The sequence below is a fragment of the Saccopteryx leptura genome, chromosome 2 (assembly GCF_036850995.1).
Source record: "Saccopteryx leptura isolate mSacLep1 chromosome 2, mSacLep1_pri_phased_curated, whole genome shotgun sequence".
Taxonomy (NCBI): Eukaryota; Metazoa; Chordata; class Mammalia; order Chiroptera; family Emballonuridae; genus Saccopteryx; species Saccopteryx leptura.
Window position 1 is genome coordinate 167,084,049 of NC_089504.1, and position 17,622 is coordinate 167,101,670.

A 17,622-nucleotide genomic window follows, 5' to 3' on the forward strand; every position below is an offset into this window, starting at 1 on the left:
ACTCATGGCCCAACCAGGACAACGCTCCTCAATTTCCCAGAAGTCTCAACCTGGGGCATGTCTCCAAGATCCATAACTCAAGCTCCCTCACCCTCTTCCTGATTCAATCAACAGTACATTCAGCTTTGCTAATTGGCAACCATTTCTGTTAAATAAAAGCTGATTTGCTGAACTTTTGGGGCTCTGTCAGAATACAGTGAATTTATTTGAAAAATAAAAGGTCCCATTTCTCTTTAGCCTTTGGCTTTCCTTTCACCTTCTTTTTGCATTCCTGATATAAAATATAGCCACGTGTTTTCCATGAACACACTAGGCTCCACCCACAGGCAGGCGCCTCATTAAATATAGCCAGAGAAGGAAGCAAACTCTTCAAAACAAGAATGCACTATACCAGAACGTTCCATCCTGCCCTGATCCCTGGGGTATTCTGCTGGCTTCGTTCTCCCCAAAGCCAATCCAGGATTTCAGGACTGAAGGGAGTTTGCACTGCTTTTAGCTCAGGGCACCACTTTCCACCTCTTATGCTTTCCCCCTTATGTAGCCTGGTGCACAGAAAAAGCATTGAAAGGGGGGACAAGAGAGCAGGCTTCTTTCTCCCCAACTTCATCTCTTGGTAGGTCTGTGTCCTTAAGCCAATCGCTCCACCTTTCTGGGCACATCTATAATGTGAGAGTGTGAACTAGCTAGTCACAAAGATCCATTTCAGTGCCAAGATTCTAATTATGAGAGGGCACAGTTTAAAATTGGGGAAAATATGTCTTTGCATATATGCTACCAGTCTGATAGAACACCTGTGTCCTTGGTTGGGTTAAAGTTTAAGAGATGTAAGACTGGGCCCTGGCTGGTTGGCTCAGCGGTAGAGCGTCGGCCTGGCATGCGGGGGACCCGGGTTCGATTCCCGGCCAGGGCACATAGGGGAGGCGCCCATTTGCTTCTCCACCCCCCCCCCTTCTTCTCTGTCTCTCTCTTCCCCTCCCGCAGCCGGGGCTCCATTGGAGCAAAGATGGCCCGGGCGCTGGGGATGGCTCCTTGGCCTCTACCCCAGGCGCTGGAGTGGTTCTGGTCGCTGCAGAGCCACGCCCCGGAGGGGCAGAGCATCGCCCCCTGGTGGGCAGAGCTTCGCCCCTGGTGGGCGTGCCGGGTGGATCCCGGTTGGGCGCATGCGGGAGTCTGTCTGTCTGTCTCTCCCCGTTTCCAGCTTCGGAAAAAAAAAAAAAAAAAAGAGATGTAAGACTGGACCAGCTGTCCAGCAGTTCTTATTTGTGTGCCACATAACAACTCTTGTCTATGTGGCAGAGACTGGCACCATTTATGAATGTTGGACACTTAACCTATTATACAGATCATACAGATCAGTAGCATTAAGTTGGACTCACTCAATCTTTCCCTCACTGGATGTGGGTCAATAACAATGATGATAATGATAGTTAACAATCATTGAGGGCTTAACTGTGTTTAATTCTCTCAAAAATCCCAAGAGTTAGGTTTTAATATCACTTCCATTTAATAAATGAGAAACTGCAGCTTAGAGACACTGGGTAACTTGCTCAAGGTCCCAGATCTTGTGAGTGGTAGAGACAGGATTTAAACGCAGGCAGTCTGATTCCAAGGTCTGAGTGCTTAACCAACACACTACATGGATTCATCACTAATACTGCTAATTATCAGTTAGTAATGTTGAATCATTGTCTCCTGAGCTTCTCCAGACCAGAGGACCCAACATTGGTGGGATGGGTCACACTGGCAAAGTTTTATTACACTCTTTTCTCCTTTGTTTAGTAATCTCTTTTAAACTTGGTTTGCCTTTAGAACTTGGACCTACGTGTTCCTTTTATTACATAGCTTTATTCTAGGGGATAAGGCTGGTTCAGTGTGTGTGTATGGGGGGAAAAGGGTGGTGAGAATGTGGAGAAATGGGAGAATGGGAGTAAGAAGAAAAGAAAATATTTCTCTGGCCCCACTGGTCTACTGTTGACTATAAATCACTCAGTTGATTGAGTCCTTAATTTCTCTAATCTAAAAAATAGAGATGGTTACACTTGCTATCATCTTTTTAAAAACAGGTGACTAATTTGTGTGTATCCGTGTTCATCTGAGGAGAGGGAGGGAAAGGGAAAAGGAGAGAGAGCTCAAGTTATCAAGATGATTTGATAAGTATTTAGATAAATGGCTAGTAAATGTTAACCCCTAATTATCACTGCATACACTGAGGTCAAATATTCTCTGTGCTGTCTACCAAAAGAGTGTGATATATTAGCATGGAAGGAAATTTTTGAAAAGTAAGGGAAAGCAGACATTGAGTTTTAAGCTTAGTCATTAATGGAAAAATATAGGGTTCTCTTGCTTTATGCTGCTACAGCCTATCATATTTCCCCATGTATAAGACACTCCCATATAAGATGCACCTTAATTTTGGAGCTCGAAATGGGAAAAAAATGTATTACATAGAGTTATTGAACTCAAGTTTTATTCATCATAAAATTTATATAACTCCTCAAGCAGGACATGCAAGTAAAAATATCTACAACCACTGTATAAGACGCACCCAATTTTTAGACCCCAAATTTTTCGAATAAGGGTGTTTCTTATATATGGGGAAATGGCAAATGGAAAGTAACTGTTATCTTTAAAAAACCCCAACCTCTAGCCCTGGCCGGTTTGCTCAGTGGTAGAGCGTCGGCCTGGCGTGCAGGAGTCCCGGGTTTGATTCCCGGCCAGGGCACACAGGAGAAGCGCCCATCTGCTTCTCCACCCCTCCCCTTCTCCTTCCTCTCTGTCTCTCTCTTCCCCTCCTGCAGCTGAGGCTCCACTGGAGCAAAGTTGGCCCTGGCGCTGAGGATGGCTCTGTGGCCTCTGCCTCAGGCACTAGAATGGCTCCGGTTGCAACAGAGCAACCCCAGATGGGTAGAGCATCGCCCCACCGGGGCGCATGCGGGAGTCTGACTGCCTCTCCGTTTCCAACTTCAGAAAAATACAAAACAAAACAAAAAACCCAAGCTCTAAATTCCTTACCTTGTTGAGAAAGAATAAGTCTCGTTTGCTCTTGAGGTAGTTGGACAGATTTCCATATTTGCAATATTCAACAATCACCATCAGAGGCCCTGCAGCCAAAACAACACATGCTCAGTCACGCCAAGTCCATCAGCGAGCCTGAGAAGCCTCGAATCAACTTGCCTTTATATCATATTAGTGCGGTGTGGGGATGCAATTCAGGGTGAGAAATTTTTTTCAATTAAAGACACAAAAGAAATAGGAGAAAATCAGGGGTTGGGGATAGAAGAAAAGCAGGGGAAAAAGATAAGAGAGAACTTTGAGCAGGGGAGGGGTCAAAGCCAGGGCTCTAGCTGTAACTGCCAGCCACCAGAAGGTGGTGAGTGGAGGGGCCTCAGACACTGTCACACGAATGCGCAAGCAGCTCCTCCGTTCCAGTGCAGAAACAGGCTGTTCCGTCTGGCCTGCCTCCCCCCAGCTCGCAGCCTGGCCACCCAGGCCGTCTGCACAGCGTTTGCCTTGGAGCTTGTACGATGGGCTAAGCGGGGTCGCAGACTTTCTTGTGAAGGACCGGGCAGGGACCGTTTTAGGCTTTGCAGGCCACAAAGCTCCTCAGTTCTGCCTCTTTAGTGTGAAAGCAGCCATAGACGACAGTACAGCCAGATGAGTGACTGTGCTCCCATAAAACTTTACGAACACGTAAATGTGTATTTCATATACAGTAACTCTCACATGTTAGAAAACACTATTCTTTTGAGTCCCCCCGTGCCCCCCCGCCAACTATTTAAAATGGTCAAATTAAGCTGGCCCCACAGTCTGCCGACTTCTGGTTAAAAGGTAGCACGACTGTTGGTAAGAAAAATGACACCAGGTGCAAGGCGGGGCCCAAGAAAGCGCAGTCTCCACGCTTCCAGGATCTTCCACCACAGGCCTGGGCTGACGTGAGACCCATCAAATCACAAAGAGCAACTTCCGGTTCCGGGTCAAAGCGGAAGTGATCCTGGCCCTGCTCCAGCATGCTGCCCTGGAGCATCCTGGGAGTGGAAGCTGCACGATTTGTTGAGCCTAAGGGTTCAGGCTCCCTAGTTCCTCCTGGCTCACAGACGCAGACCAGTCTTGCCTGAGGAGGGGCTTTCATCCTAAAGCCAGCTGCATGGAGCTCAGAGGCACCAACTGGCCGATCAGCCTTGGTCAGATTTGATGATGACCTTAAAGTTGTTTGACCAGGGCAAGGACCACACTCTTCTTTTGAAGCTTCACGAAGGAATGAAGACCTTTCTATCCTCCCTTATGGCAAGGCTAGTGCTTGGCTGTAGATGTGTGATCATTGCTTGGGCCACAAAGAAAGGTGTAAGGGACCTGTGCATATGTTTTCCAAGCACAACAAGGCTAGTGGAGACGAAGGATAGTTGCAAATGCAGAGTTCAGGCAAACAGAATGAGATTGCCAAGGCTGAGAACTCGAGAATGAGCTTTCAATGTGTCAATTCTCAAGAATGATAGAGAAGCAGGTGGACTGTATTTGGGTCTCTAAGACTTGAGCTCTGGCCTTCCCAGCCCTAGCTTTTTTCTCTACCCACTGCCACTCCTAACAGGTAGGTCTTTCCCAACCATCTTTCACCTCTACTACTTTTGTTCAGCTTGGAAAACATTTATATGTACAAGTCCCTAATATCTTCCTTTCTGGCTCAAGCAATGATAACAGTACAGCCAAGCACTAACCTTTCCATAGTGAACAATAGAAAGGTCTTCAAAACAATTCATTCCTTTAGGTGAAGCTTCAAGAAATGTGCAACCTTCTATGCATTTCCCTTAGCTCTGGCCACACTCCTTCAAAGTCACCATCAAAGAAAATGTCCTCCAGTTGACCTACAGCCTGTGGAAGGAGATCTACAAGACAGTCCTTCTTTTCAGAACCTTTAAATTAACTGTGCAAGAAGGCATTTCTAGGATGGGAGCCTCCTTTTATAAATGGACAAACTGTTTCCTCTGTCCCTATTGAAAGACCATTTTCCAAGAGGAGAGAGGGAGCAGGGTGGGGAGAAGAAGCTGGACGTTGAAGACCTGTGTTCTTAGCGTGTGAACCAGGAAGTGGAGCAGGCCCCCCTTCTCATTTACCTCCTTGCTTGGTACAGGCTCCCAGCAGGTTGACTACATTCAAGTGATGGCCAATGTGGGTCAGGATCTTGAGCTCAGTCATCAGAGCTTTGTACTCACTGGCTGTGGCCCCCTCTGTGTGAGAAGCAAGGAAGAGTCAAGGTGACAGGACAATGGGGCTCTTTCCGCTGGAGGAGGCATTCCCACCCTCCATGTTCTGCACTCAGCCTATTGCTTCATTAACTTCCCCACATTCTGAAGAAAGGCCAAGTCTCCAGACTGTTTTCATTACTCCCACCCTCCTGAGCCAACATCCTTTTGATTACAGTAAGGCCCAGAGTGGTGGTGGGATTAGTCACTGCACATTTCCTCTCTGTGGACCTAGTCCTGGTCAGTAATGTGCTGATTCAGAGCAGGGCACCTTGTAAAAGTGCCTTCCAAAGGCTTCCCTCTGTCAAAACCAGCAAGGCAAGAACCTTCCAGGCAAGGATGAGCCTACAGATTGCCTCTTTTTCTCTGTTTCCCCCTCTCTGAGGAGTTACCAGGGAGCACAAGAACCTGCAAGAGGGGAATGGAACCTTTCTATAAACATCTTTACAATGTGCTGTTTTCTCCCTGTAACCATTTCCTCTCTGGAGTCCACAGGGTTATCTCAAGTAGTGAGGATCCATAGGATCTGACTTCTATTTTATTCTCAGAGATAAAGGACTTCAGTCTAAGAATTAGCAGAGTTTAAAGCCAAAATTGAGTATGTTCTGTCTGTCTTTATTGCTTAATTTCTAAGGCCTTTGAATATTTTAAGTTATTTTTAGAAATAAAAAAGTCATGTAATCTTGCTATAAAATATTTCAACAGTATGATATACATAAAGTAAAAAGTGAAAGCCACACCAGCCCAGTTAACTTTTTAGAAGTAACTACAGTTAATCTTTTGGAATTTCAGACCTTTTCTATGCTTTTATAAATAAATAAATAAATATCCAATCAAATGTCTTTTATTTACATAAATGGGATGGCATATATATATATATATATATTTAAATTTTCTCTTTCCTCCATTTTAATATGTTGAAGACTCCATTCTTTTTACTTGGTATATGATGGTATTCTTAACATTTAGACTGTCCACAGTTTTTTTTGTGTGTGATATTGCTGTAATAGAGAGCCTATGTGTAATCTTTGCACACATGTGCAAGTATGTTATTTATTAATTTATTTAGAAATTAAATTTAATGAGGTAACATTGATCAATAAGAGTACATAGGTTTCAGGTAAACATCTCTGTAGCATTTGAACATGTGCAAGTATTTCTGTAAGATGGACCAGGAACGCGTCAAAGGATGTACATTTAACATTGGGTAGACACAGACATGGTATTTCATAAGCACAAATCATTTTAAAATAAAAATTAGATAAACTTTGGAAGTTTCCCAGAGAGGTTCGGATTGGCACACAAAAAATGCTCAACAAATATTTGTTAAACAAATAAACAATATGATTATTCTTCTCATTTCAGACATGGGCATAAGGCCCCAAATGGTTAAAGGTTTTGCTCAAGGGCACTTTGAAAGCACTTCTGACTCATGGCCTTTGTTTGGCCTTCTGTCTTTTCAATTTCTCCTAGAAACAGATGGGCCAGCCAATTTAAAAACAAGAAAGCTGAATGAAAATGGTTTCCAGGAATTTTGTATAGTGGATGATTTGGCAATCTTTTTCAATCAAAGCTAATGTCTTAAAGAAGCATTTATAAAGACATGACATACACTATTTCTGTATTACACAGAGTGGGTTCTTTGAGCCTTTAAAAATATCACCAGTCATGGCCCTGGCTGGTTAGCTAAGTTGGTTAGAGCATCGTACTGAAACGCCAAGATTGCAGATTTGATCCCAAGTCAGGGTGCATACAGGAAGCAACCAGTGAATGTATAGCAAAGTAGAACAACAAATGAATGCTTCTATCTCTTCTCTCTTTATCTCTCTCTCCCTTCCTTTCCTTCCCCCCTCATCTCTATCTCTCTAAAATCAATTAAAAAATTAAAATAATATCACAGGTCAGAATTTCCTTCCTCAAGCTCATCAGTCCCTCCATGAATTCACACTCCTTTAGCATAGCTGGCTTGCCTCTCCCAGGCAGAATGGTAGTAAGCAGGGAAATGGGAACAGCTGAGGAAGTGGATGCTTCCAGATTTAGTTGCAATATATTTCAAGGTTGGATACTGGATGGCCTTCAGAATGCAGGCCAGGATCATTTTCCAGATTTTGGAGCAATGGGCCATTCCCAGGAGGCAGTCGGTACCTCTTTGGTAGCTCTGTGGTGTGTGGGACAGGCCATTGCCCTCAAAGCTAGAACACTTGCACTTCAAGCCCTTACTGCTACACTGGGAGCTGTGTGGCCTTACAGAAGCTATTTAACCTTTCTGGGCCATATTTCTTCATCTGCAAACTGGGATAATATCTCTCTCACAAAGCTGTAGAGAGAAAAATAAGAAAAATGGTGATTTCAAGAGGTTCAACTAATGTATTAAAGTGCCCAGGCTGGGTGTCCCTGAGCGCCTCTATGGGCACCTGCTCCGCTGGGTGCAGAGCTTCCTATGCCTCAAAATTCCCCAGCAACATCTTGGAGATTTTGAAAAGCTGAAAACTGCCTTTTAGGTTTTGTCCTGTTTCTTTTCTTTTTGGAAACTTAAAATGCATGGAAGTAACATGAAAATTTCATTATAAGTGAGGTACAGAACTATTTTCTAAACTTTCAAGGACCTATGAGTCTTTGACTTTCTTGGTTTACACAATTTCCACTTTCGATCTGTCTCACAGTAATGGTGACATATCCCCCCGTGATGTGGGTCTACCTCCCAGCACTTCCCAGATTCCCAGAGTGATAGCATCTTTCAACACTGGAAAGATTATTTGTTGTTGTTTTTAATTTCTAAAGAGGAAGTATTTTATGGTTGGGACTTGACAGTATAAAAATAGTTTAGGGTTTTGATCATTTGAATTGTTTAGTTTCATAGCTTTACTTTATAGTGAAGTCAAGCCCCAGCTAAGCCTCTGGGATTTATGACGTACAGCTAAGTTGCCATTATATAAATATTTTTTTAATAAATGTTACTTTTATTATTCATCTTTTTCTTTCTTTTTTTGTGGGAGACAGAGAGTCAGAGAGAGGGACAGATAGGGACAGACAGACAGGAAGGAAGAGAGATGAGAAAAATCAATTCTTCGTTGCAGTTCCTTAGTTGTTCATTGATTGATTTCTCATATGTGCCTTGACCAGGGACTACAGCTGAGCCAGTGACCCCTCACTCGAGCCAGCGACCTTGGGCTCAAGCTGGTGAGCCTTGCTCAAACCAGATGAGTCCGCACTCAAGCTGGCGACCTTGGGGTCTCGAACCTGGGTCCTCCACATCTCAGTCAGACACACTATCCACTGCGCCACTGCCTGGTCAGGCTAAGTTGCCATTATAATGTCATAGTAAATCATTTCAAAAATTTGAACCTGTGGTTACCATGGGCTTAAGTCTCTGATAGTCTAGACCAGTGGTAGTCAACCTGGTCCCTACTGCCCACTAGTGGGCATTCCAGCTTTCATGGTGGGCAGTAATGGAGCAATCAAAGTATAAATAAAAAGATAGATTTAACTATAGTAAGTTGTTTTATAAAGATTTATTCTGCCAAACTTAGCGAAAATCTGCATAAAGTACTTGGTAAGTCATTATTATTATATGCTTTAACTTGCTGTAACTCTGCTTTATAAATTTTATAAAGTAAAGTTACTTCCCTACTTTATAAATCACCATTACTGTGGAACCGGTGGGCGGTTAGAAAATTTTACTACTAACAGAGATACAAAAGTGGGCAGTAGGTATAAAAAAAGTTGACTATCCGTGGTCTAGACTGAGATGTGGTAGGAGCAACATCTTTGAGGTGACAGAAACTGTTTTCCCAGACGATGCTTATTGCTTCATTTACGGGGGTTATTCTGATCTCTTGTGGGCCTGATCAAAATCTCCTGAGGGGAAGGGGCTTCCGGAGGTAGAAGAAAGTATGTGGCCGGAGCAGAAATAGCTTGTATCTGTTCCTAGGCACATCCAGCTTATGCCAACATTCAGTGAATGGAATGGGTCAGTTGAAAGCCGAACTACAGTGTCTATACCTTTCAGCATTTTTACAGCCACAGTCCGGCATGTCGGTGATTTCTTGATGCCAAATGCAGATGCTTGTACCACTTTTCCAAATGCCCCTCTTCCAAGTGATTTGCCTATAATGAAAAGAATATATTGATTTGTTTGCCATGCCAGTATGGCGAGTTTAATTCTTTTTTAGCAAGGAGGTGCCATTTTTCCTATGTGTATATGTGAGGCTTATAGCTTTGAATGGGATTTCCAATGAATTGACCCCAAAGAGTCAAAGTAAGGAACACTTTTCAGGGGTATCTTCTTTCCAACTCTTTACTGTGCTTCTCAGGCACCCATGTTCTAGCAGCTGTGTTGGCCCCTAGAAGGCCTTCAGTGCAGTTGGGTGACCAGTTTCATTTTTACAAAGTCCTCATGGAAGGGAGAGTCCACCGAATCCTGGGTAGTCTCTCCCATTGTTAATGACATTATTAACATGAATATTTCCCTGTGTTGATCCGAGGCCCTTTTTCTTGCCACTTAAGGTCATTTCTTCTGATCTGTTTTCAGCAGAAAGAGAGACATTAAGAATGGTAGTTATTGCAATTGGTTACAATGCTTCATAAATTTAAAAAAAATTTTTTTAAACAATTAACCACTAAATCATTTCTCTGACTTTCTTGCCAGGAAAAATAGTCCCACATATCTTCACATGGTGACGATAAGTCTTCATGGTTCAGCACAAATTACTTGTAGTAATTTGTTTCGACTACAGAGACATGGTTGCCAAATAAAATAACAAAGCAAGGTTTCTTTCATGATACATGCCTGAATTTTCCCAGAACTCAGCCCAGTATCTGGTACATAGCAGGTCTGCTGTATTTTAGTACAGAATGAACAGTGGCATTTGGGGATTTGTGAGATGTTCAAAGCAAGCTTTTCACAGTACTGGCTAACTAGATGAGCTCATGAGAGGGACACTTTGAGGGGAGCATCCGCTGGGAAACCTCAGCTATCCTTTAAACCATGGGGCTTCTTTCTGGTCATCAGGAAACAGGTAGTTAAGTAGAACTTAGGGGAATAGCACACCTCAAGCATAATATGGTCCAAGGAATGAGCCAAAAAAGTCACTTTTTTTTTTTTTTTTTTGGTGTTTCAGAGGGAAAAAACCCAACAAAATGCCACTGGTCAAAAGTTAAGTCCTGGTAGTTAGAGTGTTGATTTAACACTACAGCTCCTCTCCCAACCAAGCCCTCTTTCTCAAAATGTTCTGATAACAAGCCCTCAGTAAACCAACCTCCCTCCCTTGCTTCCTCCCTCCCTATTTTCCTAGCTTCTTCCTTCCCTCCTTTCCTCCAAAAGACATAGTTTTTTTGTTTGCTTGGGGGTTTTTGTTTGTTTGTTTGTTTTGGGTTTTTTTTGTATTTTTCTGCAGTTGGAAATGGGGAGGCAGTCAGACAGACTCCTGCATGCACCCGACCGGGATCCACCCGGCATACCCACCAGGGGGCAATGCTCTGCCCATCTGGGGCGTTGCTCTGTTGCATCCAGAGCCATTCTAGTGCCTGAGGCAGAGGCCACAGAGCCATCCTCAGCACCTGGGCCAACTTTGCTCCAGTGGAGCCTCGGCTGTGGGAGGGGAAGAGAGAGACAGAGAAGAAGGAGAGGGGGAGGGGTGGAGAAGCAGATGGGCGCTTCTCCTGTGTGCCCTGGCTGGGAATCGAACTCGGGACTCCTGCACGCCAGGCCGACACTCTACCACTGAGCCAACCAGCCAGGGCTGTTTGCTTGTTTTTTAAGGTTCTTATAAAGTTTGTAATGAAGCTTTACTGCTTCTTTATTGTATTGGAACCTTTATATTTTTATGCACAGCTACTCAGTTACAAAGATGTCTTCACCCTGCCTCTGCTTAGTATCTTCCATTACCAACCACCCTAGGCATCTAGTTAGGACATGGGAAGGGTTCAATTACCAACATAAGCACACGAGCCTCTTTGTAGCAGTCTCTACATCTATCTCATGCTTTTACCCTGTTGCATGTATACCTATAGTGACTGAAAAAGATCATTCCTCCCAGAGCACACAACATAGGCTGGGATGTAGTCAGTCCTACCTGCTCCAGATAAAATTGTCCAAGATACAGACCAGCATGGGGACTGTTTGTTTAAATAGAAGAGCCTCAAGTGGCCCTTGAGAGTGCTGGATGTGGAGATCATGGGAGGAAAGAGCACCCACCAAACACCTTCTCCAGACCTGTAGAAATTGCTGCCTTTGGTTGCAGGGTTACTCCTTGCCTTTTTAGGGTAAAAGCAACATTTTCCTTTTGAAGTGCTTCCTACCATCTAATATGAGAAGTGTCCTGAGCCTGAGAAATAGTAAGATAATCTCTGTCTTGGGGCACCTCCCACAGACTGCAAAGGCTCGCTCTAGTTTGGGGCAGAGAGGATCCTTTTTTCCACACTCCAGCCTCCCCATGCATTCCTTCTTAACCCTCACAACACACTTTGTTTTAACTAGTGTTTGGGGTCTGTGCTTCTATCAGTGAGAAACAATTCATTCTCATGTGGCTTCCCTCAATCTTTTCCTTATTCTCTTGGAAGCTGACTGCTGCCTCAAAAAATGGCATGAATCCTTCAACAGACCACAGTTCCAGTTTCAGGGGATCCCAGTCACACGTACTAGACCTTGCTGATCTTCCTTTTCCCTTCAAGTCTTCCTTGGTGCTACCCAGATGCCAATAACTAGCTTGGAAACGTGGTAGGTCAAACAATAAAAGGATGTTGGGCCGATAAAATATATTATGCTCACTTTGTTAAAGATGGCGCTGCCCACATGGAAGCCCATTGCCCAGGTGATGGTATTGGTTGCCCTTCTTGCTTGGAATGAGCATGATTATATTAATGTGTGTTGGTGGTAGGCTGTGGGCAGGCAGGATCCTTGTAGCCTGGGGCTTGGTTTTATCACTAAGCCTTTCCCACCCTGGGGTGGTGCACTCTCATGAGGAATCCCATTATGCCTCAGATAGTGACTTTGTATCAGAGACTTTCTTGTTTGTGTATTGGATTAAAGGTTTGGATTTCTATACTATAAAGTGGGGCAGTCTGGGAGCTTGCTCTCTCTCAGTTCCTGAGATTAGCATTAGAGAGGAGAGCAGAGTAAGGCCACATGGAGGAGGCCAGGAGAAACAGCCAAGATGGCAGAATGCTAAAGGAGAAGCCAGTTTGTGCAGAGAGAAGGAGATGGGGAACAGAGGTGAATAAGGCTGGTGAGCTAGAAACCTTTGATTCTAGGAAACTCGGATAAGTCAGTGGCTTTGGGAGCCCTGAATGGAAAAGGCAGTGTTTTCCCACTGTGTGTATTTCTTGCCCGCCAGGTGCAAGCTAGGATAAAGATGATGGCCCATCAGTTCTTGGCTCCGTTGTTTCATTACTGACTTTACGAATCTAATGCGAACCTGCACAGGCCCGGCGGCTGTGATGGTAGCTGCGGCAACTGGCCTTACAAAGGTTATTGGAATTTCTTTCAAGAATGACTGGCCAAGGTCCCTGGGGCATTCTAGGGACAGGGCATGCCGGCCAGGGGCTGGTCCTATCTCTAACATCTGGGGCCTGTCTCCAGGGAGGCAGCTCCAGCCCAGTACCACCCACCTGCCACATTCCAGACTCCCTGTGCTATTTGCCATATTCACTAATTCCGACTTCATTTTCCAATAGAAAGGTGCAATGTCAGACATTTGTAATGAATAGGAGCAGAATTCTCTCTGAGGTTTAGTGAGGAATCATGAACAAAATAGGTTTCTTTTTTTTTTTTTTACTTTTTATTTCTTTACAAAGAGAGAGAGTCAGAGAGAAGGATAGACAGGGACAGACAGACAGGAATGGAGAGATGAGAAGCATCAATCATTAATTTTTTGTTGTATGTTGCAACACCTTAGTTGTTCATTGATTGCTTTCTCATATGTGCCTTGACCGTGGGCCTTCAGCAGACTGAGTAACCCCTTGCTTGAGCCAGCGACCTTGGGCTTAAGCTGGTGAGCTTTTGCTCAAACCAGATGAGCCCTCGCTCAAGCTAGCGACCTCGGGGTCTCGAACCTGGGTCTTCCGCATCCCAGTCCAACACTCTATCCACTGCGCCATTGCCTGGTCAGGCAATAGGTTTCTTGAGTTACTGGATTTCAGGAATTCTAATGGTAGCAACACCTTTAACCCCAGCTCCAACTGTATCTATCTGTGAGATACCGTAAATTCCAACTTCTCTCACTGCAGGAATAGTGATCCAGAGTGCAGACAGCTGAGACCAGAATCAGCCTGGTTAGTGCATTTCTCTCCATGAATAACACCGTTGTAACTCTGCCCATTAAGCCCGCCTTTCCTCTCCATCCGTCCAGACACAATCTCGGTTACTTTCACGTGTCAGACACTGCTTCAAATTTTTTTCTATCATTTATTTGGCTTAGAATACAAACCAATCTTGGGCCTCTTTGCTCCCAAGTTAGTAGGAAGAGCATTTCTCTGGCCCATTTAGCAACTCCAGGGAAGGAAAAGAACCATGAGAAAGATCTTCAATAAGGAGAATTTCCTAAAATGGGATTATCTATTTTAAATCTTTCTTTTTAAAATTTATTTTTAGAGGGGAGGGGAAGAGAGAAGGGGGGAAGGAGCAGTAAGTATCAATTCCCATATGTGCCTCGACCAGGCTAGCCCGGGGTTTTGAACCAGCAACCTCAGTGTTCCAAGTCGAGGCTTTATCCACTGTGCCACCACAGGTCAAGTGATATGGGATTATCTAAACCCACTGGGCCCCAGGGGAATTCTCATAGAAGGATTAGCAATCTTCCTAGATACGGTATGTTATTCATCACAATGACACAAGGCCAAGGAATGAAGAAACAGGGTGGGAAGCTCATATGTCCTACATCAGAAGGAGCACATTTGATTGTGACTAACTCAGGAAAGCAACATGGTCTGAAAATGGCTTATGGTTGTGGGAAAATTATCCCGTGTTTCGTGCCAAGGTCACCAAAGGGGCTGGGCTAGCTGCCATATGATTTACACTTGCAGGAGGAACTCTTCTAGTATGCCACCTGCCCTTAACTATTCTAATTTTGGTTGATTTTTTTTCCCTGTCAGCAGTCATTACTGGCTTTTGTCTGTCTCTCCAGCTTTTGACTGATTTCTCATTTTCTTCCCCAAACCAAACAGAACATGCTCTTGGGGCCAAGGACTCTTTCCTATGTAGGAAGAAATGTAAGTGGAATTAGTTCAAGGCTCACGAGGATGAGAAAAGCCTTTTTTTCCCACTCTGTCTCCTCACATCTCCACCTCCGGATAGTCTGTGTGTGTACAGTGAGGGGTAGGGAGGGGGCAGGGCCACTGAATTGGAACAATGGGCTCCTCACACCAAGTGACAAGCTCTGAGAACACTATGCATGATCTCTTCCCCTCATTCCAGCTGCTAATGACTCTGGCATGAGTAAGTGGGAAACTGTCAGACACCACAATCCAAATTTTTTGGGTGGGAGTCATTGAAACTCTTATTATCTTGTAGCAACTGGGCTGAAGGTTAATTTACTCTGTGAGGTCCGAGCCTAGGAACGTGGGGGTAAGCAGAGGGAAAGCACATTTGCCCGGTATTTACAGAACCTGTGTTACCTGGAAAACAACAGTCCTTGCTCTTCAGAAGTGAAACTTAAATGGCCCCTTAGCACTTTCTTCTCTGCCTGGATATTGTGAACACCCGGAGTAATTCAAAGTATGTAACTGGTGGATTTGTGCAGAGTGGTTTTTGATCCACAACCTTGAAGAACAACTTTTTGACCAAGTGTTTGATGTCACTGTTCCTTGTCATCCTGAAGTGTGTTCCAGGTCATAAGTTTCTAACTCCTCAAACATTTCATTATTTAAGAGCACCCGTACTTGTGAGGCTCCTCATAGAACTCCCCTCCCCACTTTCTCCTCACTGATCTACCTTCACAGCAGTCTCCTTAGAGGGGAGAGACTGAACACTTCAGTCTGTTCGCTGCTCAGAGGTGATGGTAACTGCTGGGAGAGTGAGCAGATGCTCCTTGTCTGCTGAACTGCCCTCTTCACATTCTCTTGGAACCATGGCCTCTGTGCATTGTCTTTACTGGGTTGTGAATAGTCAGAGGGTGGAATCCTGAGTCTAGTCTGCTTCTGCTGCCCTTGATGTAATCTTTTGCATGTAGTAGGTGCTCAGTGTGCATTTTAGAACCTGTTGAGCAAATACATTACCCAGTTTAAGTCTCTCTCGGGCAAATTCCCACTTGCTTGCATCATATGGGAGCCGCTCACACTGCTCATCCAGGGGAACTTCTTCTGGGTCCATGATAATTGATAGATAGTCAGTCTTTATTTCGGAAGAAGACTGGGAAACAAAGAAATTTCAAAGTCATCAACAAGGAAACAGCTTTATAACTCCCTGATATCTAATTTATATTAATACTTGAAAATATCTGCTATTTTTTTGGTTCATTGGTTAAAATATATGCTTGGGCCCTGGCTGAATAGCTTGGTTAGTTAGAGTGTCGTCCCAAAGCACAGAGGTTGCCGGTTTGATCCCTGGTCAGGGCACATACTGTTTCTCTCTCACCCTTCCTATTGGGCAAATAAGTTTGTAAAATGTGTTTTTTAGGTTTGCTCGCTTTTATTTTGCATTGGCCTGGGCAGCGCCATGTGTATGTAGTCTGTGAAAGGCTGCAGTGCTTGCCCTTAGAGCAGCAGATTACAAATTGTGGATTGCCTTCCTGCTTGGGAGGGGCCATTGTATTGCTAATGTCTGCTGGAGGAGGGTTTTTTCCCCAGCCTGGGTTTTGCAGGATGGGGAGAAGGAGTGCAGATGTGGAACAGGAGCTGAGAGGTTTGGGAGCTCCGCTGAGGCTGGTGGGGGCCTGTGATTCCAGGAGGAACTGGAGAAGATTTTCCAGGTTGTGGAACCAGAGAATGAGTTAGGGCTTTGGGAGCTCTGAATGAGAGGGAAGCAGTCTTCCCTGCCTGTTTTCTTATCCGCTAGTATGAGACTTTTATTTTTTTAATTTATTTTTTACAGAGAGAGTGAGTCAGAGAGAGGGATAGACAGGGACAGACAGACAGGAACAGAGAGAGATGAGAAGCATCAATCATTAGTTTTTCATTGCGCATTGCAACACCTTAGTTGTTCATTGATTGCTTTCTCATATGTGCCTTGACCGCGGGCCTTCAGCAGACCGAGTAACCCCTTGCTGGAGCCAGCGACCTTGGGTTCAAGCTGGTGGGCTTTTTGCTCAAACCAGATGAGCCCGCGCGTAAGCTGGTGACCTCGGGGTCTCGAACTTGGGTCCTCCGCATCCCAGTCCGATGCTTTATCCACTGCGCCACCACCTGGTCAGGCAGTATGAGACTTTAATAAACGGAATGGACCACCATTTTTTGGCTCCACTGTTTCTTTACCATCTGCCCAAATCCAATGAGAACCTGCATGGCCAAGACAGTGGCCACTGGTCATATACTTCCTCTCTTGATAAAATCAATAAAATTAATTAAATAAATAAAACATATGGTCAGGTACAGAAAGCACCCCCCAGCATACACATATACACATTACACCGAAGCATGTGATGTCTATTAACAATCTTTCTTGTTCCCACCCTGCCTTTCAGTAGTGCTGTCTCAGATAAAATGCATTCAAATTCTCCAGTGACCTTATTGCTTGTTCCTAAACAATTAGCATACAACAGACTTCTGAAAAATGCAGAGCATTCTTATAAAATCATTCCAAACAATGGCTAAAAATAACTTTCCATGGCCATTCTGTATAAGCAAGAATATACATTACAGATGGGCTGACAGGGGTCCATGACTGTGCCTTTTCTGCATTTGCAAGAAAGGCAAGAGGTGACAAAGTGACCCCAAGGTCTCTCTGTGGGAAAGCCTAGAGACACATTTCATATGAAGTTGTAGTAAGGCACCAAAAAGCTGCAAAATTAATATTGATATTCTGGGAGGAAAGGTCAGGCTTTCCTGTCAGGCTTTCCTGTCCTTCCTCTGGGGAGGGGAGGGAGAAGAATGTAGAAGTTTCTGGCTTACAAGGACAATGGGTCATTTAGTTTTAACTATAGAATAAGGGTTGTCTGAGGAACTTCTTTTTCTCTTACAATAAGAGACAGAATTTACATACCATCTTACACTGATTTTGGTTCTTTCTCCATTCCTGGAATCTTGAGAAGAACATACCTCTAGGCAAAGGAGGGGAGATAGACACTGAAAGATTTGTAAATGTCTTTGATTGTGTTACTTTAAAAGTTTTAATGTTTCTATGAATTCCCCAAACAAATGTTATAAGCTTGTGCCATTATGTCATGCTCCCCTCAGCCTGTATGTGATTAAGGGTATATAACCAGCCTCTGAGATGTATTTGGCTCACACGATT

General features: G+C 44.2%; 1 protein-coding gene across 1 annotated transcript in view; it reads right to left on the reverse strand.

Annotated features, from left to right (window-relative positions):
- Positions 1-17,622, reverse strand: part of FLT1 (fms related receptor tyrosine kinase 1) — a 227,179-nt gene that overhangs the window by 30,261 nt on the left and 179,296 nt on the right. The window contains exons 17-20 of the mRNA XM_066369267.1: positions 15,450-15,582; positions 9,240-9,344; positions 5,109-5,222; positions 3,013-3,101 (exon numbers count right to left, since the gene is read on the reverse strand). Of these exons, the coding sequence (XP_066225364.1) occupies positions 3,013-3,101; positions 5,109-5,222; positions 9,240-9,344; positions 15,450-15,582 (441 nt within the window). The remainder of the gene's footprint in view (positions 1-3,012; positions 3,102-5,108; positions 5,223-9,239; positions 9,345-15,449; positions 15,583-17,622) is intronic.